Source organism: Vanacampus margaritifer, chromosome 7 (assembly GCF_051991255.1).
Source record: "Vanacampus margaritifer isolate UIUO_Vmar chromosome 7, RoL_Vmar_1.0, whole genome shotgun sequence".
NCBI lineage: Eukaryota > Metazoa > Chordata > Actinopteri > Syngnathiformes > Syngnathidae > Vanacampus > Vanacampus margaritifer.
In genome coordinates this window covers 21,172,097-21,196,865 of record NC_135438.1, presented here as the reverse complement: position 1 = coordinate 21,196,865, position 24,769 = coordinate 21,172,097, and the positions used below count along the sequence as shown (strand labels likewise).

General features: G+C 40.1%; 1 protein-coding gene across 14 annotated transcripts; it reads left to right on the top strand.

Annotated features, from left to right (window-relative positions):
* Positions 1–503: 503 nt before the first annotated feature.
* elf2b (E74-like factor 2b (ets domain transcription factor)) lies at positions 504–23,514 on the top strand. 14 transcript variants are annotated; one of them, XM_077570595.1, is made up of 12 exons: positions 504–836; positions 4,548–4,729; positions 8,163–8,330; positions 8,420–8,465; positions 8,529–8,660; positions 15,030–15,143; positions 16,951–17,151; positions 19,014–19,097; positions 19,170–19,365; positions 19,439–19,813; positions 19,906–20,080; positions 21,676–23,514. In XM_077570595.1, exons 3-12 carry the CDS (start codon positions 8,256–8,258, stop codon positions 22,198–22,200), a joined length of 1,923 nt encoding a protein of 640 aa, XP_077426721.1. In that variant the 5' UTR covers positions 504–836; positions 4,548–4,729; positions 8,163–8,255; the 3' UTR covers positions 22,201–23,514. The 14 variants fall into 14 exon arrangements, with proteins under 14 accessions (XP_077426721.1, XP_077426720.1, XP_077426718.1 ...); XM_077570594.1 differs by having other exon boundaries at positions 8,417–8,465; XM_077570592.1 differs by having other exon boundaries at positions 8,420–8,660.
* Positions 23,515–24,769: the final 1,255 nt, after the last annotated feature.

Genomic DNA, 24,769 nt, shown 5'->3' with positions numbered 1-24,769 from the left:
TTGGCAGACAAAAACTACTTGGACGATTTAATGTGGTGATATTATTAGTTTTTTTAATGGGCGTGTAATACTTGGCACAATTGCGTGTGTGTGTGTGTGTGGGGGGGGGGGACATTGCTTTGAGGTTTACTCGGTGCTTACTGTTTACCGAGAAGAGAAAAAAACTAGCGTAGGCTAATAGTTTCAGGCTTTTATTCCATAAACATTGGTTCCTTTATCTTTGCCATTAACTGACTAACAAAAAATGTATATTCAAATTAACGAGCCTATTTTGACGAGGGGAATGAATGGAAAGTAGCTTTGTTTATTGTTGTCAGATATGCCTTTTCAAATGAAGGTGAGCAAAAGACGGCATTAAAAAAAATCAAGTAAAGTACAGACACCCTGTGGGAGAGGTGGGGCGGGGTCTATGTATGGTAACGAAATATTTGTAATTCGTTACTTCCTTCCTACCACTGAGAAAACTGACATCAGCCAGGCAAACGTGGTGGGCTGATCTTGTGTGTGACGTCACTCATGTTTATTTGCCTGAACAAACGGAGTCGATGAACTACCAGAGAGAGGTTCTGCTCGGCTGAATGAAACGCAAGCGGATTCATTGCTCATTTACTTTGCTACGCTTACATGGAGCTTCCCCTTCCTCTCGTTCTTGGCTAAGGACAACCAAAGCTAACACGGGACTACGACTGGTCCACAAACAAACGTCACCCTCACCACACACGAGCTCACTACCTGAGCAACAACACCGATCACAACGCTGACCAGTGAACGCGTTTCGGCTGTGCGCAAGTCGAGTTCTCTACCCAGAGGAGAGGCGAAAAGGGGAGAAATTGACGGTAAGTGAGCTGACTTATTATTAGGCACTTTAAACCACGTGATTTGATTTGTTTGTGTGTGCGTTTTATTTTTGACAGCTCAGTAGGAGGCTAACATCTCTAGCTAACGTTAGCCAGCCATGTTTATATCCATGTTCAGGTTCTGCGTTCTTTCGACATAGTCAAAACGTTGATGTGTCTAATTTACTAGCAGTGAGTATCAATCTAATCGCCATCCGGGCATACATAAGTAAATAAAAAACTGTAGAACTGGTTAGCACAGTAATTCAACAGCGCTGATGAGGAACTGCATCATCCTACCACGTCCCTCTTTTTATTTATTTTTATTATTTTTTTTACATGATATTCCACTTTAGTTGCAGCGAATGACAACCAGTGCCCATTAAGTCAGACTTTTAGTCACTGAAATCAGAGAGAGGCTGTCATCCTCCCAGAGTATCCCCCAAAAATGATTGAAAACCAAGACCAAGCAAATACGTCACATCATATCTCAACAATGCCAAATAATCCTGCTGTATATTTGAAATGAAATGTGTTAGATGCTCGGTAAATGCGTTTATCTTGGTGTCATGGTATTATTCTAGTTCTAATTCTAATGCTACTGTCCAGTTGGTTGCTGTGAAATTCTTTTTTTTTTTTCATTTTAAAGAGATGGTTTGCACGATGGACAATTCCGAACATCCGGGCATTTCTGGTTCCTATTTCCGCAATGCAACGCCCCTTATACGTTAAAAACAAATGGCGTATTGCCTGCTTTGCCTGTGACTACTGGCATACAAAGCTCTCAGAAAATCATGTCTAAAAGTTGTTGTGTGGTTGGATATTCCAACCATAACATGATGGAAACAAAATTATAATTCCATGGCTCCTTGATCGTTGGAGTAAAATAGGGATGTACGATAATATCGGTGGACGATAATTAGCGTAAATTATAGACCAATTTGACGTCATACAGATAAACCAGATAATAAAGAAATCCGCCAATAATAATACACATGCCACGTTAATCTAGCTGTTGTGGTTGTTGCTCAAGTTGTGCCCAACTCCTCAACCCCTGCCATCTCCTGGACACCTGTATTTTCTTTAACAATGGGCTTTTCACTTGTACATAAAGCAATATCAAAGTAACCTTGACTGATAAGCCTGCTCGGAACAGACTGCTTTCCTGTCTAGCTGGCCCTCCCGTTCTCCCAAAACCTAACCAGGCTGCATAAAAATCTTCACATGATAATTTACTGCACGCCGCACACTCTCACAGATCACTTCTTGTAGACTGACTGCACTGTAAGACTTGTGTATATTTGAAACTTCAAATACAAAGAAACCCAAAAGACAAATTGTTTTCCATACTTTTTTATTCATCTTGCCTAACTGCTAAAAAATCCCCAACACTCACCAAAATGTTACCTTCACAGTTTTTTGTTGCATTTTTAAAACATGTTTTAGCAAACTCAAAATGAGTTACTGGTTGTCTTTAAAGCAAAGATAGCAATACAATTCAGCTTCATGTTGCTTTACGCAATGGTTGAATGTATTTGTACATGCTATATAGCCCCGATCAGGGGGCAAGGAAAGCCTGATGTGTCGCCGGGCTATTAAAATGCCTGTAAAAAGTCTGTACAGGGAAAACCTCGTGGCTGTTCGTAAGGACATTCATTGACCAATTACGTCCAATTTCTCTTCATATTGCAATTTTGCCTAGATTGTTATAGTAGTCAAACTACATTGATCACATTTTGGAATAAAAAATAATCCTCACAAATCAAATTACAACGACCCAATAGTTAATACTTTTCAATTAGCGGAGAGTTTGTATTCATTGAGTAAGACCGCCTTTTGACTTGTGACATAATTGTGACATAAACTCAGAATTAGATTACTGTATGTCGAGGGTGAACCACACCCTCCCCTGACATTGTGATACACAGTAGGGTAAGAGACATAGGAATTGGAGCAAAATCAATGAAAGTAAATATGCATAATTGGAATTGACAACTTTTTGTTGCTGGTCTGATTGTTTGAGATGAAGATTGATGTTTGAGTTTTAATTGTGAGCAGAAACAGGGTTTGTATGTTGTGGAGGGTCGAAAGAACTGGACTGCGGAGTGAACCTCTGTATGATTTGTTGTAAATGATCGACCAGCTCATCTTTCACGCCACCGGTATATTGTGCTACACTCTTCAACCATGCCATATAGGCTTCAGCTGAGCTGCAGGTGGTTCTTCTGGATGTTGTGTTGATTATGCACAACTGGTGTTTGCAATTTATCTTTTGTGTTTTCTGCACATATTGTTTTCCAGAGTAAAACATCTGAAAATAAAAATTTGCACATGACTTATTGGTGCAAATGTAGTACAAAAAAAGAAAGTTGTATATAATGCTCAAAAATTAATGCACATGTAAACTTAAATATTTTTTTCCTCGAGGAAATTGTACAATGTACATAAACACTTGCCCAATAATAACTTATTTGTACATGTGGATTGCAAAAGAAAATAACATGACAGCTGTGTATTAAAAAAGTAAAGTACACGTAAACTTAATATTCCTTACTCCCAATGAAATAAAAAGTGATAGCTACGTAGTACGTAGCTACACACTCTCTGCCGACGCCAACAACTGCCAAACTCCTATCTCTGTCTATAGCTTCGGGATGTTGACCTCTAACTTCTGTTTTTGTGTTGGTATTGCGTATTGTGTTTCGAGTGTCCGTACTGTCTTGTTGAACCGCTGGTTTTCCACAGCACTTTGAGGTCGAAGGTACTTGCATATGAACGCAGCCATCAAGATTCGATTCACGATTCAGAGGATTTGCCTAATCAATAGGGTTGACCCTTCGAAACAATGAATTGACTGTCATCAAAACAGCTATTATTTTCCCCCTTTTGTTACAAACAATGGCTCTGCAAATATTGTGGAAATTAATTTATAGTAATTTTTGTCTCGTGATTAACCGTTGATCATTCCAAGGTTGTAGTCTTCCTTTTGACCTTTTGAAAGTCAGCTGGGATACACTCCATTTACCTATGCCACTGTATATTCAAATACAGGTTGAAGTGACTGGCAGCTTCCTTTTTTGTGGTTTAAATGTTTAAAAAGAAATAATCTTTAAAAAGATTTAAGATTTAAAAAGAAAACCTACATACATACATACATACATACATACATAGAGCTCCACCAGTGACCTGAACCAAAAGGAATTACTTTGTTTTATTCTGCCGAATGCAGAGCCCAAACGTATCAGGTTTTACTTTTAAGTTAACGTTAGACCTTACCATGTAACGTAATTATTATTTTTTTAATCATCTCTTGTAAATGGCATGATGCAATACCGTGATGTTACAGTGGTGGATGTTGTCTTAGGAGCATAGTCACTGTTTGGAGGCACCATACGGTATACACCTTAGACTTGAATTAAAAAAAAAAAAAATTCTGTGCTGAATAAACCGAATGAAGGGACCTGAAAAATGATTATGGTGACATTTGTCTGGGCAGCTATTTATACAGTATCAGGTAGGTGGCTGCGGTCAAACTTGTACAGTATTCGCTTGCTGTGTCATCATTGCATGTCTGTGAGCATTGGACGAGGGCACTAGTGCAGGGCACAGGGCAGCGCGTTGTGTCTTTGCCAGTTGACCGAGTAACTTGCAACAAAGGGGCTGTTGTTGAAAAATCATGTGACTGGGCTACTGTGTGTGCGTTGGTTCCAGCCCCGTCATGTGATGAGGGCAGGGCTATATGGAGTTGTGAGCTGCTCCTTCCACCAGCACATGCACACAGCATAGGCAAAGTGAGGAGATGGAGGGATGTGTGGTGGACACAGGAAGGTATGGAAAGTCTGACAGACTGTGGGAAGGACAACGAGTATATCGAGGATGCCCCCACCTATTTTGTAAGTACATATGATGGCCTTTCAATGTTTCTATGAATCATAATGATGTCACCCTGCTAGCAAGACCCCGCTAGACTGTGTAGCTGTCTTGAGCAAGAGGATTACCAAATTATTTTTATTTTATTTTATTTAAGAATTGACATCTTTCAGTAATGTTTTCCATTCAGTAAAGGTAACTGAGAGGTGAGTACAAAATATAATAATGCTGACGTTGATAATACGATTCCATAGTGAAAATGAGCAAGAAGACAATATAGGGATGAGTGGTTGTTCTGCTGCAAGTGTCTAATTGAAATACATGTGAACCTATGACCATTGGGTTTGAACTGAGAAATGAGGTTTGAACCATTGTGTTAGCAGTTGTCAAGCAGGTTCTGTGATCCCCGAATCAATGCAACTTGCAAGTCCAGCCTGTATTACTGGTCTCTTATCCATGTGTTTGTTTTGTTTGGACCTGTGCTCTGCATGTTTAATATTCCATCTATATTTGTTAGGACTTACCACTAGGTACATAAACCTGGTTTTCAGCATGAAGTCAGAGTGAAATGTAGCACACGTTGACCTGAAAAAAACTATCACTGTCACCTCACACCCCCAAAAGATTTTTTATAAACAGGATACGTTCCATTCATAACATGCCTTGCCATGGCCAAGCAAAGTTGTCAGAGGTCGTCTTTGGAAAATAGACATGAGTGCTGCCGGGACGAGGGAGCTACACTGTGTTGAGGAAAACATGACAACCAACATATACTGTGACATACTGAACAGAGCTTCTCTCTCTCTCGCTCACTTTCTTTCTTTCTTTCTTTCTCTCTCTCTTCTCTAATAAAGCTCTGGAATTAAACACCCAAAAACATTAAGTGATTTTCAGCCCTAAACCCATATCTGTAACTCCTGCTGTCATTCATAATGTTGGTATAAAAGAGGTGGAATCATTCAAATATTTGGGAGTCATGATTAGGGTGACCATATTTTGCTGCTCAGAACCTTATTTGAATGCTTAGAAAGTGAGGTATGTAAAACGCTGACCTACTTTTTTCTTTTAGAAAAATAAAGTAGTTAATATAGAACAATAATAACAACATGTCCACACAAAACCCACTTTTCTTCCCCCCCCTACACCTCTCGTGATCAACTTTGCGGTCTCCCAGTCGCAATAAATGCACTCCGCCTTCCATTTGCCGCACAATTAAAAACGGGCATTTTCATGAAATTGTTCAAAAAACAGACAGAATGTAAAAAAGTGAACATGTCCGGGCAAAAGTGAACATTTGGTCACCCTATGCACGATTGACTCAACACTATGATGAAAACATTACATTGACTTCATTTGTTAAAAGACCAAACAAAGAAAATATTTTCTCAGTTGCCTGGGGCCACACAGCATGTGCTCCTTCTTGTTGTTCACCCCTTGCATCCTCAGTGTGCTGAAGTACTGTAATGTTGTATGGTTCAGATGCCTAACAGTCACTGTAAAATCCAAACTAAGACTAAGATTAAAATCTGCTCCAAGATTGTGGCCCAACCTTTTGACGTCCTGTTTGAAACCGCCTATCACAACAACATTATGCGATTGGCTAAGAATATCTTCTCTGACCTCAGCCATGCTCTAAACCACAGTTTCCACAGCACACGGTACTCGAGTACCCCTATCCAGCTTTATTTTCCATGTCTCCCCAGCTAACACAGCTGAATATTGTTATCAGGTTTCATGATGAGCATGCTTGATTAGCTGATCGTTTGAAACACATGTGTTGCTTGTGGGGAGACATGGAAAACTGGGGTACTTGAGGACCAGGGTTTCTCTAAACAATGAATATGTGATCCCTCTTATCATCTGGGCACTGGTACGGTGTGCCATGCTATAACAGGGTCAGGCTCAGACAGTCCTACTCCTTTGTGCATCAGTCAGTCCTAAAACTAAATGAGGAGCTTTCTAAAAACCTCACAACATCAGTGAGACCTCAATGGGTGTAGCCGGTCTTAATGTGAATGTTTGTGTACTGTGTTGTGTTTGTGTTGTCTAGTGCAGTGTTTCTCAACCCTGGTCCTCGGGGCCCACCATCCAGCCTGTTTTCCATGTCTCCCTATTCGACACGCAGCTGATTCCAATGACAGCTCATCAGCAAGCTCTGGAGAACCCAGATAAAGATCCTCACCTGCGTTTGAATCGAGACATAGAAAACAGGCTGGATGGTGGGCCCCGAGGACCACAATTGAGAAACACTCGTCTAGTGAATTGCATGTGTGTGACAATGCTGCTGTTTTAATGCAAGGCAAATTTCTGATTGTACCTGACAACAAAGTACAGTATACTGTATCTATCTTGTACTGGCCCGAATATTTGTCTTTGTCCGTCTTGGACAGGTGCACTGTGTGCTGCTAGTCCAACCTGTAACATAGTTACATTTCTCGTTTTGACGATTTTGGAGATACAAGGTTTCGGCTTGACACCAAGCAGCGATCAGAAGAGCCTGTCTTTTTACATGAAGTACTACTGCTATCAGAATTTTAGAATTTGAATAGTGAGGACAGGTGCAGATCAGCACACTTATTGACAAGTATAATGGACTTAATGAATGACTTAATGAATCTTGTCATCCATAACTACTGTACTGTATAGCAATTTCTTATGTCAAATTATTTATTTGTTTTAATGAGCCATATGAACTGCACCATTTCCATTTTCGATATTGTCAATTAGATAATGTGTTTTAAACATTACGTCAAGCCCCACAAAGATCAATTAATTTAAGTCTTTTTTTGGGGGGAGCTCCATAGCCAAGTCCCGAATTCCTATAAAAACTATAAATGAAGTGCCATTTATTTACCATATTTTTTTTAATTTAATTGTAGTTTTTAGCTGACCCATAATGCTTCCCTCCTCCTATGTCTACTTGTATGAATTATTTCCCAATACCACTGTTTTGTATGATATTTTTGTTGCGGTCATCAAATCGCATCATTTAATGATCACTACTGCACACAAAAAAAGAATCCTTATTCTTACAGAAATATCTTATTGAAAGGCATGACATGAATTTTGAGAGTCATTTGTAATGCAGTATAACCTACAGGATGGCGTGTAACAGAAACTAAGGGCGCTCTGTCACTGTTCCCAATGGTGCCAGTCTGTCCTGCACTGATCTACAACTGGACGCTGTGTCTGTTTTAGGGGATGACTTGTTTCTGTGAGTTCAGTTTGTAACGGCTCACAGTGTCTGCAATAGCACACAGTCACTTCCTGCAGGAAAAAGCCAAAAGGAAGGAAACTCCTGCATGCCTTGAACTGCAAAAAATGCTGCAGATTGCTTACGTTAGTTAGTTAGTATAGCTACTCCAGAAAACGATTGTGTTTTGCAAATCTCACTTGATTATTTGAGTTAATTCATTCCATTTCAGAAATGTTTTGAGTTGTGTCTTCTCTTTCCAGGGCTTACCTTTCACTACAGTAGTGGAAGCCACCAAGCAGAGGTGCTGTGGGGAGTCACAGGCTGTGACTGTCACTCCCTAAGGAGTATGAGTCATGACCTCGGTGGTACTGGTTGACAGTAGTGGGGCAGTGGTGGAGTATGTCACAGCTGTGGAAGACCCACAGCAGGTTGGTTGAGTGAAAACACAAACGAAACAAAACAACAACAACCCTTAGTGTAGTATTTTTGATCTTCTTGCTTGCTAATGTCCCAGCAGGACGGTGAGTTTGATGTGGACCTGGAGATGGAGGGCGACCTGGAGGGTGAGTGTGAAGTTGAAGAGGTGGAGGATGGAAGAGAGGCTGAGAACTCCCCAACTGTCATAGTGGAGGAGGTTCCTGGTGCCATCATATCTGAGGAGCCTGGTTACTCAGCCCAGGTGGTCATGTATGGCGACGAAACCTACATAATGCAGGAAGTGAGCAATGAGCAGGATGTGGAGTCAGACAGAGTGCCAGGTGAGACATCAATTCTTCTGTATTGGGAATAAGTTGCATTTAAGTTCACCTCTGATGGTACTTGCAATACCAATAGAACTAAAGTCTCTACTGTGTTTTAGTGTCATAATGTACAAATATAATAAATGCTCAGGTTTGATAGACTCTATGAGAGACATGTAACTTTAACAACATTATTGTTTAATTTCTTTCAACTGAACTCTGTCCTAGTAAACCTGAATTTAGACTGCAAAGGTCAAGTGACACATTTCCGATTATTTGCTCTCATTAATATCTCACAAAAGTGAATGCGGCCCTCTCATTTCTGTAGATATTTAATTATATCTTTTCAATTTTCATGGGACAACGCTGAAGAAATTACACTTTGAAATAGTAAAAAAATAGTCAGTGTTCAGGTTTTATAACAGTGTACTGTAAATGTATTGTGCCCTCAAAATACAGCCAACTAAACCTCTGGCAACAAAAATGGGTACACCACTAAGTGAAAATGTCCAAATTCAGCACAGTTAGTCTTTTTCCCTCCCCAATGTTATGTGACTGGCTAGTCTTACAAGTTCTCAAGTATGAATAGGGAGCAGGTGTGTTAAAATTAATATTACAGCTCTCACACTCTGGCAAAGAAGTCTGAAGATCTGGAAACAAAAAAACTTTTGCTCTACATACAGATGGCCAAGGCTATTAAAAGACGATGATGCACAAAAAAAGTCTGTAAGCAGTTTGCTGAAAACAAGCAGACTTAGTGCATGGACTACTGGATCCATGTCCTGTGGTCTGATGAGACCAAGATAAACTTATTTTGGTTCAGATGGTGTCAAACTTACGTAGCGGCAACCAGGTGAGAAGTAGTGAGAAGTGTGACTTGCGTATAGTCAAGCATGGTAGTGGAAGTGTCATGGTCTAGTGGCTGCCGCGCTCTGGGGAGCTCCAATTTATTGAGGGAATCATGAATGTCAACAGGTGCTGTGACATACTGGAAAGAGCATGATTTCTGGAAGCTGTTCCACAGGGCAGTATTCCAACATGATAACGACTCCAAACACACCTCCACCTTGCTAAAGAAGGTGAGGATACAGGTGATGGACTGGCCAAGCATGTCTCTAGACCTAAACCTGATTAAACACCACTGGGGCATCCTCAAACGGAGGTTGACAGTGTGTCTCCCTACATGTCCACTGGTTGACAGGTAATTTGAAAATAAAATTCCTCTAAGTTTAATTTTGTACTATATACAGGTATTCAAAATAACTGGATAAGGGGTTCTGAAAATGGATGGATGAATGGATGGATATTGTCACTTGTAACACTTCAAATTTTACGGTGAGAGCAAGTTTGTTAGGGTAGCTTGAGCATAAATACCGGTACGTATTTTTGATGTAAAATTAGCACTTTTAATACAGTTCATGCCTTCAGCCTCACGTGCCTTTGTGTAGACATTGTGGACTTGAAGGTGTCGGGACGAATTTGTAATCGGTTTATCATGATCCATGTCCAAGTAGCTGAAGTACATCAAAGCTACTTCAGTTGGGTGAAACACTTTTGAAGCAAAAACCCCAAAAAATTAATTATTAGGAGTACTATTAGTGTGTAAATAAACACTTAATTTTAAAATCTTTGCATAATCATGCTTCTTATTTCGACTGCAATATTTTTGTTGGGCTAATGCAGTAAATTATCATTGACATAACTGTAAAATGTGTACTAAACATACACTTTACAGTTGTAGATTTGGTCATCATTCTCCTCTTGTAAATTTACCTTTTTTTAGTTAAATTAATTATTTAAATAGTCATTTTTCCTACCTCCTCCTGGCTAAATTCCCTTCCCACGCACAAACACTTACTCATGCAGTTTTATACTGTTCAAATTGTGTAGATGTATCCTGTACCTAATTGAATGAATTTCTTACAAAAATAGATGCAAACTGCAATTTGTATAAAAAGTCAATTTACTTTTACTCAAGACATCTTTAAGTGAATTTTGTGAAAACAATGTGACTTGAAAAAACTTCCTAACTTTTAAATTATGGAATGATTGTCAATTTTTAGCACTGTATGAAATCTAACACCCAAGACTTGTTTACCCTGCCCTGTTGTGTTGAAAGTAATTGTTGTTGTCCGTCCAAACTCTGAAGAAAAGACACCTTACTACAATGTCAGACGTTCTTCTACTGGTTGTATAACAGTGTAAATTTACTGTCGATCTCAAAATGACTAGACAGCCATGAATGTCTAAACCCACTAGCAACAAACGTGAGTACACCCCTAAGTGATAATAAACAAATTGGGCTTCAAATATCAATGTTTTGTAAAGCCACCATTAATTCCCCGCACTGCCTTAACCCTCCTGGACATGGAGTTTACCAGAGCATCACAGGTCGCCACTGAAATCCACTCCCACTTGGTAACCTCACGGAGCTGAGAGCTTGTGCTCTTCAACCTACCATACCCGTACCGGGAGCACTTATGCCAGCCCCAGGGGCCATCAGACTACCGGTACTGCGGTTTAGACATCAGTGGCTATAAGATGAGTTATTTTAAACTATTACATTAACTGTAAACTAACTACTGTACCAAAGGGGGATTTCTTCAGCATTGTCCAATAAAAAGATGCAAAAAATAAAATAAAATAAATAAATTTCAAGTTTACATTTATTGAATGGATATTGCATCATACTGTACTTGAACACAATATGTGCATTTTGGTAATATCGTATTTGATTTACTCCCATCATTAATCATTACAGATACACACTGCCATCTTGTGGACAAGGTGTCTAGTAATAGTTTTTTTTAACCATACCCATTTCGCGCAGTTGTCAAACTTGTCATGCGCATGTACGGTAGTTGCAGTACTTAAAAAGTTGGATCAATTACTGCTAAGCATAGTAGAAGAGTCAATCTGGGCCTTCTGTGTGGAGCTTGTGTGGATTCTCTCCTGGTACCTAGCCTTCTCCCAAAGTCTACAAACGAGTGATATAGCCAAAGGTGTGAATGTGACCAAATTAAGTTTTGTTTTTGACTAGAGATCATTCTAGGGTGTACCTTGCCTTTCACCAGCCAGCTAGGATGGACTGAAGCTCTTTTGAACTACAAATAAGATAAGCACTGTAAAAAAAAAATAGATGCATGGATTAAGTCTTATATTAAAAATTATTTGTCAACTTCGATGTTATTAGAGGTATGTGGAAATGTTTTTGTTTTTAATTTGAACAGATTTGTTAAATAGTTACCTTTTAGAAGGTGTGATATAGATTACAACAATTCAAATGAGAAACACAGTTGGGAACATCTTATGGTGGTTTGTTTTTGTTTGTTTTATTACAACTGTATGTACCACCAGCAAGTTGGAAGAGTGGCTTGTGTGGCTGCCTAGCAGTTTTGAGTTTTGGTGTTTGAAACACTTGCTGTGACCTTTCTGTGTAAAGTTGGCATGTTTTTCTTTGCGTGTACTGTATAGTTTTTTTTCGGCGACTTTGGCATCCTCCCACATCCCAAAATATGATAATAAAAGTAGTTGTCCGAGTGATGCTAGTTTACTTTCTGACTACAGTCAAAGTGCCTTTGAGCAAAGCACGCCCACCACTAGCTCAAAAGATGCAGCACTGTTTGCTTCTTCTTCTTATTCACATTTTTAATTTGGTATCTCTGCATGTGTGCATCTGTTTTTGTGTGGAGTGCAAATCAAAATATACAACTATATACGCATTTTATTTATTTATCGATTCTTTTTGGGTAGGAGGCCAGGAGGGTTTATTTAATTTTCAAGAATGCAACCAAATCGTAAAACCTTGCAAAAGAAACACATTTACAAAAGAGTGTAATTTGCTTTGCAGAAAAGTTCATTGTAAAACTGCGTGTTTGTACGATGGTGTTAAAAAGCTTCCTCGCTGTAGCTTTAGTTGACGTCTTTACGTGAGTAGCGATGGCAACGGAAGGATTTCCTGTGTCGGCCGCGGAAGAATACATCAGTGGTGTCGTTACGTGGCCATTTGAATTCGACGCTTTCCTACAAGCGGCGGAGTGATTTGAGATAGTTGCTTCCCGTACAATTCAGTGAGAAGTCAATGTGAATCTTCAGCAAGGGGAAACATGGCGACTTCGCAACGTGACGGGCACGCAAACCAGCTTGATCTACTCATCAGAGCTGGTAATGTGTTGTTATGTACCGTTAATCTAGTCCGAGTGTTGCCGTAATGCAAGCCTCGCGTTAACCTAGACCGCGGTCGCTAACTCAGCGGAGTAGGCTGCTGGAGTAATGGAGGACTATCAGGAAGTGATCACCTTGGTAGCAACCTGCGCTGCTCTGCTAACGTTCCGCGACTTCTATAAGCCCGTTTAGAGGAAAACGTACACAGAGCACACCGGTCTGCATGTTTAGCAATTAGTGTGCATTATGGCTGTTTTGCATGGGGAACTGCACATTTCAGCCGCAATGTGTTGGAGAATAACGGGTGTCGGATCGGCTCTGGAAAACCAGGAAGTGCAAAACTGTTGTCTTTCCTACGTCTTTGCCACGCTGTCTGGCTGGAAGGACATGTGGTTTTAGTTTTACTAGTTGAAATTCGCCACATTCAGGCATGTGTTGCCTTTTCAACTCTGAGGACCAATAATGTTTTCGTTTTTCACCGTATATGACTTTTCAAGAGTAGATTAGTTGTGGTAATGCGATGTAAATGTCTTTTTAAAAATCATTCTGATCTATGGTGATAGAAATCTTGTCGTTTGGTGCGAATTCTGTTACCTGGGACATTGAACGGCTTTTTATTATTTTGGATGTATATTTTAATGTTTCTATTGTTTCCGTTATCGTCTTGTATAGCCTGTGGTCGCAGCGTGGGGCGGCCTCCCTCTCCTTTCCTCCCTTTAGTCGGTGTGAAGCGCGGCTTTAAGTCAGACCGCGCCGACTAAATATTTTGGTGTTATCCTGAGTGCGTCAAATTTTAATACGTATTTTGCAAAAAAGCAACGTCAAAACCGTTTCGTTAATCGAATTTGTCAACGTTTTAAGTCCTATTTTGATGGCGGAAGCGTTGTCTGAAAGGAGGAGGTGTTCGTATTTTGATTGACATGCCTCCAGCCAAATGGCGTTCGGCTTTGTTGAAAACGTCATTGGCTACGCAGTTTTGACGTCACTGTGGGCAGCTCTAGAGTTGAGGCTTTATCCAATGGTTGGAGCTGTGTTTGTTGAGTGACAGCAGGATTTGTACGCTTATTTGAAGAGAACTGGAGGGAAAGGAATAGGAGTGTAAACACGGAAGTCATTTGCAGCACTACTTTTTTGTCAAACACGGCGCTATTCCTGGCGCTGTTACGGATTAAATTGTTATAAACGATTCGATTTATAAACCATTACTATCTTAATTGCTCAAAGATTTATTGAAAATTGTAATAAATGAATATAGCTTTGCCTTTTTACATGTTATTGGGAATATAGCTCCAGCGTGTAAAGGTTGTTAAATTACTTAGTATGGCGCATTGAGCTGAAACTCTAAAGCATCCCTACCAATTTTTTGTTTTTAATTTACAGTTTGTTTCCCCTGTGCTTGGGCATATTGTGGACTCCTAACGTCATGTTCTGTGTGTTTTGGGGCTGGGCGAATGAGTGAGTCAATCTAAAGATAGACCCATGCAGTACCTATTGCTTCAGTGCAATTGCCAAACATGGAGAGCAGACAGTGACAGGGTCTCGGGTTGCCCACCATTGATTGACAACAGCAGGTGCTCGTGATTTTTTTTTCTCTCCTCGGGAACCCAGACACGATCACAGCAAATGTTTTTTCTCTAGACAATTCTTTATCTTAATGGAAAGTCGTAACTATCAAGAAAAAATAGATTCCTGAAATGTGTGTGTTCTGAGGCAGGGGTGGGGGGGGTTAATGTTGGAAGGCAGCATTTGTGGTTGAACTGTTTGTTTTTAATCCCTTGTTCCATTCTCCATTATTTTACAAAGACTTGAGTTTTCTTATAGTTAATCCTTAAATATAATACATTTAGCATTACTGAAGGAGAAAACAAACATTCATAAAGATATACAAAGGTGAGTGTTAAAACTAAATCAAATTGATCAAATAAGTCTTAAGTGTCAGTACTACACACATTGATGATTTCTCACTGATGTAGATTATTAGCTTTGTTACTTTGTCAGTGTGATGCTATTTTTCACAAACTAGATGAACTTGAAGTTGTTGGTCTTGGTTGCCATGCCATGACACTTTTGCCTTTAAAAAAGCAGCAAACTGATCTGTAGGGGGTGCTATTTAATAATTTATGGCTTGCCTGAAGTATTCTAGTCCAATCTTTTTCAACAGCAAATTCACAAATGAATATTTCCCGATATTTTTGTTGATAGTTTGTGTTCTTGTTTTTCCAGTCGAGGCTTCTGTCCATGGCACCAATGTACACAACTCTGACAAAACCTTTGAAGCTGCAGAGGCTCTGCTTCACATGGACTCACCATCCAGTATAAGAGAAGACTGCAGTCCAGGTAAGATATCAATTTTATTTTAACCTAATTTTGGAGTTCCAATCAGGTTTAGTTTTAGTTTTTTGCTGTTTATACAAGTTAATAGTGTATTTTCTGTAATATTCTTAGCCATAATGTCAAACTTCTTCAGTATCATCATTGGAGAATCATGGAAGTTTGAGATATACAGAGGGACCTCAGTTTCCAATGGTATCAGCGTGAGGTTTCGAGTAGGGATGCACGATAATATCGGCAATTATCAGCCAATTTGACGTCAAACAGATAAAGCAGATAATACAGAAATCTCCCGATTTGTCCATCTGTTAAAATTGTGCCCAACCTCCCCTCTCCTATGGTAGTGTCGCATATTTGTGACGTCATAATGCACTCGACTTCGTGTTCACAGAAGATGCATCATGGCGACTGTTACTGTTGTTACTGTGTCTCCCCAAAATGTTATTCTCCCAGTTTTTTTTGTTGTTGTTGCATTTTTAAAAGATGACTTTTGGCAAACTCAAAATGAGTAACCGGTTGTATTTGAAGCAGAAATATCAATAAAACAGGGATGTGATTTTTCCGCTAATTCGCGGAATTCCGCTTTTTTTTTTTTATCTCCCCCCCAAAAAAAAAATCTGATTTTTATTTTTTTTTTTTGTATTTCATTGTGTATGCACATGACTCCGACAGATAACATCTTCTGCTATAACAAAGACATTTGTGGTATGCTCTAATATGAGTTACTTTTCATTTGGTCATGATACAATTATTTGTTCATGAAATTTGAACTCTTCAACATTATTTATGTGTTAACTTAGTAATCACATTAGTTAGATATGATGATATTCTCAGTGATAGTTTTTAAAAGCAAAGGCAGTCCAATGTTTTTGAATGTGACTGATTTTGAGTTGACTAAAACTGCCATTTTATATGGGATAGTTCAATATACATTGAAAATTCATGCTGTTGTTTTGTCTATTTCTTTGTCATGTGAGTGCATTGAAAGTACTTAAAAACACGGAAAACCCATGAGCTCTGGACCTAGCTGGGTGCCAGCGGCCCCCAGACCCCCGGCTAAATTTTCAGATAATTTCACTTTGGTCAAATCACATCCCTGATAAAATTCAACCTCATGGCGCTTTACACAATGTTCCAATGTATTTGTACATGCTAGACTTATAGTAGGACTTGAAAGTATATTTGTATTCAAGTTAATTTTGCAAACAATTATCGGCATACTTATCGGTTATCAACATTGGCACTTTCTAAATTAGTGGTTTATCGGTCAAAAAATAGCATTATCGTGCATCCCTAGTTTCAAGGTTAAGAACAATGTGCAAGGATATACACACACATAAAGTAATTTCTGGACTATATGCCGCTACTTTTTTCACTTGCAATTGTCCCTGCGGCTACTATAAAGGTGCATCTTATCCATCAGATCACAAGGGGGCGCACTATAAAGGAAACGCAAGAGCGACAGACAGAGCAAAACAAACCAAGTGAACCGAAATACAGTAGGATGAGAGCGAGACAATTTGCGCCTTCATTATGGAAAATAAAGTAGCGGGAACCCTGTACAGTAACATTAAAACACCTGCGGCTTACAATCGGGTGTGAATTATTTGTGTAACAAACTCAAGTATTCCCCAAATTTAGCGGCTTATAGTCAGTTGCGCCTTGTAGTCCAGAAATTACGGTATAAATCTATGGTGCAGAAATGTAATTTTCAGCCGAAGTACTGTAATTGTAATTTCTAGCATAAGGTCATACTGGATAGTTCACACATCTCTCATCGATTTATTTCTCTTTACCTCTGTCACTGTCTTAGAAGCTTTTGTCCCTCCATATGTAGCAACACCAGAATTCCTCCATGCTGCCATGCGTCCGGACATCGCAGAGACGGAGGTCGAGATATCAACGGAGGACTGTGATGACGATGATGATGTTGACGATGATGACGAAGATTTAGGCACCTCGATAGAGGAGCCGGAAACGGAACAGGATCATGAGCCTGTCAGGAAGAAGAGAGGTAGATGACAAGCATTCTGTTCACACTACCAAAGCAGTGAAACAATTTGTCTCAAAAAGTCTTATCTTGCCAGACAAACACCAAAGTGTTCAAAAATTTTGTTCACTGTGGTCTAGAAATACCCCAATAGCACCTCCTAGTGGTCAATTTTTACACATAGCATGGGCGTGTTCAGGATCAGGTTGAATTTATACTGTGTGGCTCAATTTGCACAACAAGCCTTGATATAATTGGATTCACATTACAAGTTGTGAGTCCAATTTCATGTCACATAGTAATTCTTTGGTGTCATACAAACAATTGTTGTAAATCAAACCTTGCTCTCCACTGAAGATGTTCAGTGTAAAGCCACGTAGGAGCCGAGTCAAGGTAAAATAAACTAACACTAAATTGTTGAGATTGATGTAAATGTGCCAGAATAAATAATTGACACAATTGTCACTGAAGTATTGCTAGAACCACATTAATTAGAGCAGAGAGGAAACGACCATGAACAGCAAATCAATGCGTCCAAAGAGAAAATAAAATACACAGCCCAATCGTACAGTTAAAAAAACGGAAATGAGTTATAGTAGCATATACGTCAGCCAAAAGGAGGATCCTTTAAGGTTAAAAGTATGTATCGCATAGTAGGTAGTCAGACCAGGCCAACTCAACATTATGTAATGTTCACTATTTGCATTATTTACCTTTGTGTTCACAAGTTTAGTACCCTGGCAGAATTATTATATGTAACATTCTTTAAAGTCAACATGAGTATTTCAGCTGAAGTTGCTTCTTTGCATCCCGAGCTTGATAACAATAGCACCAGTCATTTTCCAGTTCTTTATAAGTTGACTGATTGGCTTTTCCAAATATTTTGATGTCTTTTCACGTCAACTAACTTTCCTTGCATGTCCTTTGGCCAGTTCTTTTGCTTTTGCCATGGCTCAGTAACTGGCAAAGCCGATGCAGAGTTTGACGTAATGTGCAGGGGTCTCGAAAGTGCTTAGAAAGTCAGTGAATATTTCATTATACACAGACAACAATTGTAATCTACCAAGTCACGGGTGTGGAAACTGACCCATAATAAGCATTTCATGTGTGTTATCAGGCTAAACATTCAAGGGCATGTATTTTGTAAACTTTTGATGAGGGCGCATAGGGGTGGTTTCAGTTCAATTGGTTGTCCGCATGAGCAGTCATGTTTTTTTTAAAGGGGACGTCAACCCCCTCCCAAAATTTTGACAATGTGTTCTATGCAGCCCCGCTACTCTAAATATGGTATTCTGATTAATATTGTGTTAGTGGAATATGATCTAAGCAGCAAAAAGTTTTATCATTATCAGATGTCGGCCATTTTGCCACTTGCTGTCTAGTGAAAGACATGACAGTTGCTCAGGTCTCAGGTAACAACCAATCACAGCTCAGCTTCAGAAAACAAGTGAGCTGTGATTGGTCGTTGCTTGAGCCCTGAGGAACTGTGATGTCATTTTCAGTTGACAGCAAGTGGCAAAATGGCCGCCCCCATGAGATGGATAAAAAAACGGCAGGGTTTTGCTTCATAATTTATATTCCAGAAATGTAATATTAATTAGAATGTCATCATGTTTAGACCCGTGTGGTCACATATTGTCAAGAAATGTTTAAGGTTGACTTCCCCTTTTAAAATGACCAATATTTCACAAATCCTGCACACAAGCAGAATATGTTGTTTACTTCGGTCTTGTTGACGGCGCTGAATTATTTACAGGCAATTACAATAGCTGCACTTGCGAGTTATTCCATGTGAACACGGCCATGTTGGATTTGTGTCATTTAAGATCTACATGCAATTGCTGGCTTTCAACTCTTCTATTCATTCATGTTTCTCTTGTTTCTAGCTGGACGCAAACTAAAAACGCATCAGTCGTATTCTAACGGCTCAGTTGATCTCGGTCTGAGAAAGAAGTCGAGAGAAGGCAAAGGTAATGTGTTGTGTCAATGGAAGGCATATGAGAGCAAGGCCCAGATGAACATTTGACTGACTCGATGTCCAGCAGGAAGCACCATCTACTTATGGGAGTTCCTGTTGGACCTCTTGCAGGACAAAAACACGTGTCCCAGGTACATTAAGTGGACGCAGAGGGAGAAAGGCATCTTCAAGCTGGTGGACTCCAAGGCCGTGTCGAAGCTATGGGGCAAACACAAGAACAAGCCAGACATGAACTATGAGACAATGGGACGAGCGCTCAGGTAAGGAAGCCCGCCCACCATTTGATGCAAGCCGCACCTCCATTTTGTCGACATCGATGTTGTCCTTTTCTAGATATTACTACCAGCGTGGCATCCTTGCCAAAGTGGAGGGCCAGCGTCTGGTTTACCAGTTTAAAGAAATGCCCAAAAACCTGGTGATAATTGACGACGACAAGACGGACGTGTCGATGGCCGACGTGCCCATGCGCTCGGAGACGTCCTACCAGCGCATCCTGCAGCCGCCAGATGTCATGCTAAAGGGCGCCGATCTCTCCTTGAGGAAGAGCTCCCAGCTGTCTTACAGGAAGCCCAACATCCTACGTGGCGCCAACAGAAGCAATGTGACTCAGTCGCCTGTTGCCACAGGCAACAAGGTCGCGCCGACCGCCTCGGCGGACGGGACCCAACTTCAACAAGCGACGCTCCTTACCAATGCGTCCGGGCCCAGGTGAGGTGAACTGGCCTTCAGGAAAGGACGCCGACAGTTGAAAAGATTTTTGCAATCGGCGTCGTCAGTGCTCCCCTATCAATTGCTTGCAGGACGGTGCGAGTGGCCATGCAGGTGCCGGTCGTTATGACATCGTTAGGCCAGAAGATCTCGACTGTTGCCGTGCAGCAGTCGGCGGTGAGGACGGGGGCAACCGCCCATACCACCCTCCTGTCCAGTGCTTCCGCTCTCGGTCCTGCTGCTGGAGCCGCCAACTCTCAGCAGAAGGTGCGTTGACCTCTCTGCGACCTTTTGAGCCCTCTTCATTTGCTTCAAGACGTGTGCCATTTGGCCACAAATTAAAACAGTCATGAACAGCATGTCTGTGATTCGGCCTGACACAAGTGAGCCAAGTAACAATTTTGTTACCAATGACAAATAGGGGCGGAGCTAAGGGTGCCCCAAATCTAAACTAAATGAGTACAACTATTAAGTGTGAGACTCATTATTATTATTATTATTAGGGGTGTTTGATACCACTTTTTTTATACTGAGACTCAAATCTTCAGTACTCATCTATACCAAGTGCTGATACCATTATGATGCATTGACAGATAATAAAAAAGACATATCCCAACTACAGCAAATTTCCTTAAAATTGAATGAAATTAATGGCAGTTATATTTTTTCAATTTGCTCATCAGTCAATTTGCATAGAGCACACAATAAAAAGATTTTTTTTAAATTGATAAATAAGTTGAAACAAATTATCCAATGCCCCCCCAAAAAAAGTCCCAATTATATGTGGTTGTAAAATTTATTTTTAAAGAATAAAGTGTAAAGAATTCAATTCAATACAATAGTGCTTCAAGTCATTTAGTAATATCTACCATGTTAAGAATTCCTCAAGCTGTTTAGTGTGTGATGCTTAATTATATCTTGTTTTGAAATCCATTGTTTTAACTCATTCACTGCCATTGACAAAAATTCATTTGAACTATTTCTATTAGTTTTAACTTTTTTTTCACTTTTGTTAAGAGTATGAAAACCTAGAATTGTTTTATTGTACATTTATAACAGTTATAAAAATGTGTGCTTAATCGTGAGTTAAATTAGTGATTTCATGCGATTAATTACGATTAAAAAAAAATAATCGCCTAACGGCCCTAATTTTTAGTAATCTTTTTTTTTTATCACGTCAGGCGATTACAATTTTTAATTATAATTAATCGCATGACTTCAATTGTTAACTCACGATAAATCACAAATTTTATATTTGTTACAATAAAAAACAATGAACAAAAAAAAAATAATAAGTTTTCACACGCTTGTTAACAAAAGTGGAAAAAATGTTAAACTAATTGCAACAGTTAAAATGAATTTTTGACGACTATAGCCGTCAATGGCAGTGAATGAGTTAATTTGGAAAGCTGCTCTGTATTTCCATTTCCTGTTTCACATTCTCCGGTCATTACAAATGCGTCTGCGGGGGCCGCAAACAGCACCATTCTATTTTTAGAGCAAGCCACAAGAGCGTGGGCCGATACGAGTATCGATACCCGTCGCGAGTACAGATACCCGTCGCGAGTACCGATACTGTGAACTGTGGCCTGGTATCGGTACTTGGCCATCCCTCATTATTATTATTTTTATTTTTTAAATTTCTCCTCCTGAAGCCAGCATTTCATTACCAAGCATGAGGATTCATGCACAAGGAGTCCGCTAGCTTCATGCTAATATAAATGAACAGAAATGAGCATGCATGCTGCGGCAGTTACAAACCCAGCACTCCAGAGAGCCAACTATTCATATTTCACACATTTCAATTTTGACTATTCCATAAAATACCACATTGGCGTGAAAGTTTAATTGTTTGTTGCTAGGTTGTGATCCAGACGATCCCCACCATGGTCCCGGCCACGGCAGAGAACGGCGAGAAGATCACCGTCCAGCTGGCCAAGATCATCACCATCCCAGCTCATCAGTTGGCTCAGTGCCAGTTGCAGCCCCCCGCGGGCGCCAAGCCCGGCGCCCAGACGGCCGGCATCAGCCTCCTGGGAAGCCCCCTGACGATGCAGACCCTGGCCTCGGTCGGCATGGCCTCGGGAGCGCAGGTGATGAGACTGTCGCTCCCCGCGCAGGCACAACAACAGACGACGGCGGCGGCGCAGTCGGGGAGCGCAGCGGCGCCCGCCACGGCGCAGCCTCACCTGATCGGCGGCCTTTTTAGCGGCTCGGAGCTGGTGTTGGGAGGGGACGAGCTCAAGGCCGCCGGGGTCCAAGTGGTGCAGGTGCCCGTGACGCTCACCGTCCCGCAGAATCAAGAGACGGCCAAAAGCGTCCCGTCAGACGCGCCGACTAAACTGGAGACCCTCGAGGTGATAAAGACAGAAGAGCCCGAGTGTTGAGACCCACCAACCGACCCCACTTTGTCCACTCAAGTGAGTCGCTTTGTACAGGAAACCATTTTTCTTACTTTGTGATAACCAGCAGCAGTTTGACAGACTTTAGCGGCTCCCGGAGGCCGTTTTTTTTCTTTTACGTCCTCCTTCCAGTCCTGCTGCACGAAGCGTTTCAGCCAAGCCTGTCAAGTGAAACTCTCACATGCAAATAGGAACACACACAGACTTGAAAGGGGCCAATCCTGATCACTACCGCTACGCCCGAACCCGCAAGTCAATGCAAACTCTGAAACACTACACAAGCGATTCGAACCCAAGTCCAACGTCATCTGATTGGTTCCAAGGAAAAAAAGGACAGCACAGCTGCAACAAGACACACGGAGAAGCCTGATTGTTTAATTTGTTTCTTTTGCTATTGTTGAACCAGCAATTTGTACTTGCGTCACTGTGCAAATCAAGTGTGTGTGCGTGTGAGAGTGTGAGTGCTTGTGCTACGTGGGTCCCAAAAGAGAATATCTAACAATCTATATGTAAATGGTGACTATACATAGTTTACAGAGCTAACAATAACAGGGGCAGCCTTTAATAAAATTTTTGACCTTCATCATGTACTATATATGAACTGTAAGTTGAGCTTCTTTTTTTTTCCTAACTTGTACCAAGCACAGTATTACTGACACAAGAGGATCGAACATTTGCAAACAAAATAGCAGCTGTGAGTTTTTGGATACAAAGCACAGGTTTTTCTCAATGTAATAAGCTAATCTATTTTTATTTGACTTTGAAGAGACAATTGAACTAAAAATGAGTCAACAAATTGTCATGAAATGTGTCGAGATGAATTGATCCTTCAAGTGAAGTTGGCTGTAGTAATCGAAGCAAATCTTCTCAAGTGAACAGATATCAGAAACACTTGAGGGCTTCGTAAAAAATCTCAATTTTCCAGCTGTTCATTGAGTTTTATTTTATTGTCTAACTAATGGTTGACTTTGAGCCAGTGCACACTGCCACGTCACAGATAAAAAAACAACAACAATAGGAATCTGTATATAACCAAATTCTTCAATTGCTAACGGATGTACGCGTACAAAGTGATGAATGTGATGTCAGTCTTCAAGTCAGCCAGGTCACTTAAAAAAAAAAAGGTCATTTTTTTCCTGTCACGTTGGCCAACACCTACATTTCATTTTTTTAATCTAAAGAGGGAAAATACTGAAGTTTGTGTTCAGACTGAACTGTTTGTATATTCAACATTTGAAGTATATTCTATTTTGTTGTACTCTTGTTTCAAAGTGTATTAAAGTAGATTTTACTGAAGCATTACAACCTACTTTTGTTTGGTCTAAAAATAGTTTAGAATTTAGTTTGGTTTGGGAAAAATGAATGCTTAACATTTGACATACATCGACAACATTATTAGTGCCCCTCCCTGCAATGGTTGGTCAAAGCAATAACTTGAATTTGACAAAAGTAATTAACAAAAAAACATTGAAAATCTTTCTAGCCACTAATCCTGCCCACTCATCAGTCACATTATCAAGATTCCTGCAATATATGTAAAATTGAGTGCTGGTATAAAAAAGGGAAAAAAATATATTCCCCCACCACCATCCCCCCCCCCCCCCCCCCCCATTAATCTCAAACAATTGGTTGATTTATTTTAAATAAAAATATTTTTGGTAATTTCACATCGTACTGTTTTTATTTAACAATTTTCTATACGATAGTTGGACAATTTAAATAAAAATGACAAACTTGAAAAATGTGTTTTTTCTTATTTACTTTCTTATGAGTACATTAATCAATTTTACATATACAACACTTAATAAAATAATTAGAATGAAATAATATGCAAAATTTGATAAGAGTGTACTTGGCCCTGCAGCATTTGTAAGCCAGTGGCACTGCTCGTTTCCCGCACCTGCTTTAACGCTTCAATACACAACATGCACATGGTCCGCTAACAGATTTAAACAGATGTGCCCAAATCTGTTTAATATGTGCATGCAGACATTCCCCGGCCACTCAGATGACTCCCAAGATAGACGAACCTAACGGCTCCAGAACTTGTTCTCTCCCGGGGTGACCACTTGGGGGCGCTGTGAATAGTAGTCACATCCGCACTTTATCTGGTTTAAATGAATATGAATTAAGACTTGTTTGCCTCTTTCTTTTCCCACTAGACTTGGTCTTTACTCTCCAAGAAGTTACTCCTATTTTGAGCATCCTCTGGCTTCACTTTGAAATGGACCACATCCTGATATACTTCTTTCCATCTCTTCTTTGGCCTTCCTCTAGGTCTTTTTCCTTCTAATTGCAGATTCATAGCCAGGGTTATTTTCCTCCATTCTCATCACGTCCATACAACCTCATTCTAATCTCCTTTACCTTCTCATTGATATCATTTTACTCCCTTCAGGACTTGTTCGCTGCTTTGATAGTAGGGCTGGGTATTGCATAACACGATAACAGTGTTAATTTTATCCGCCATTTTTAAATTTTGTCCAGTTTCAATCATGCTTGTTAGTTTTTATCATAGTTTTTTTTTGTTGTTGACTATAAATCTAGCATTATA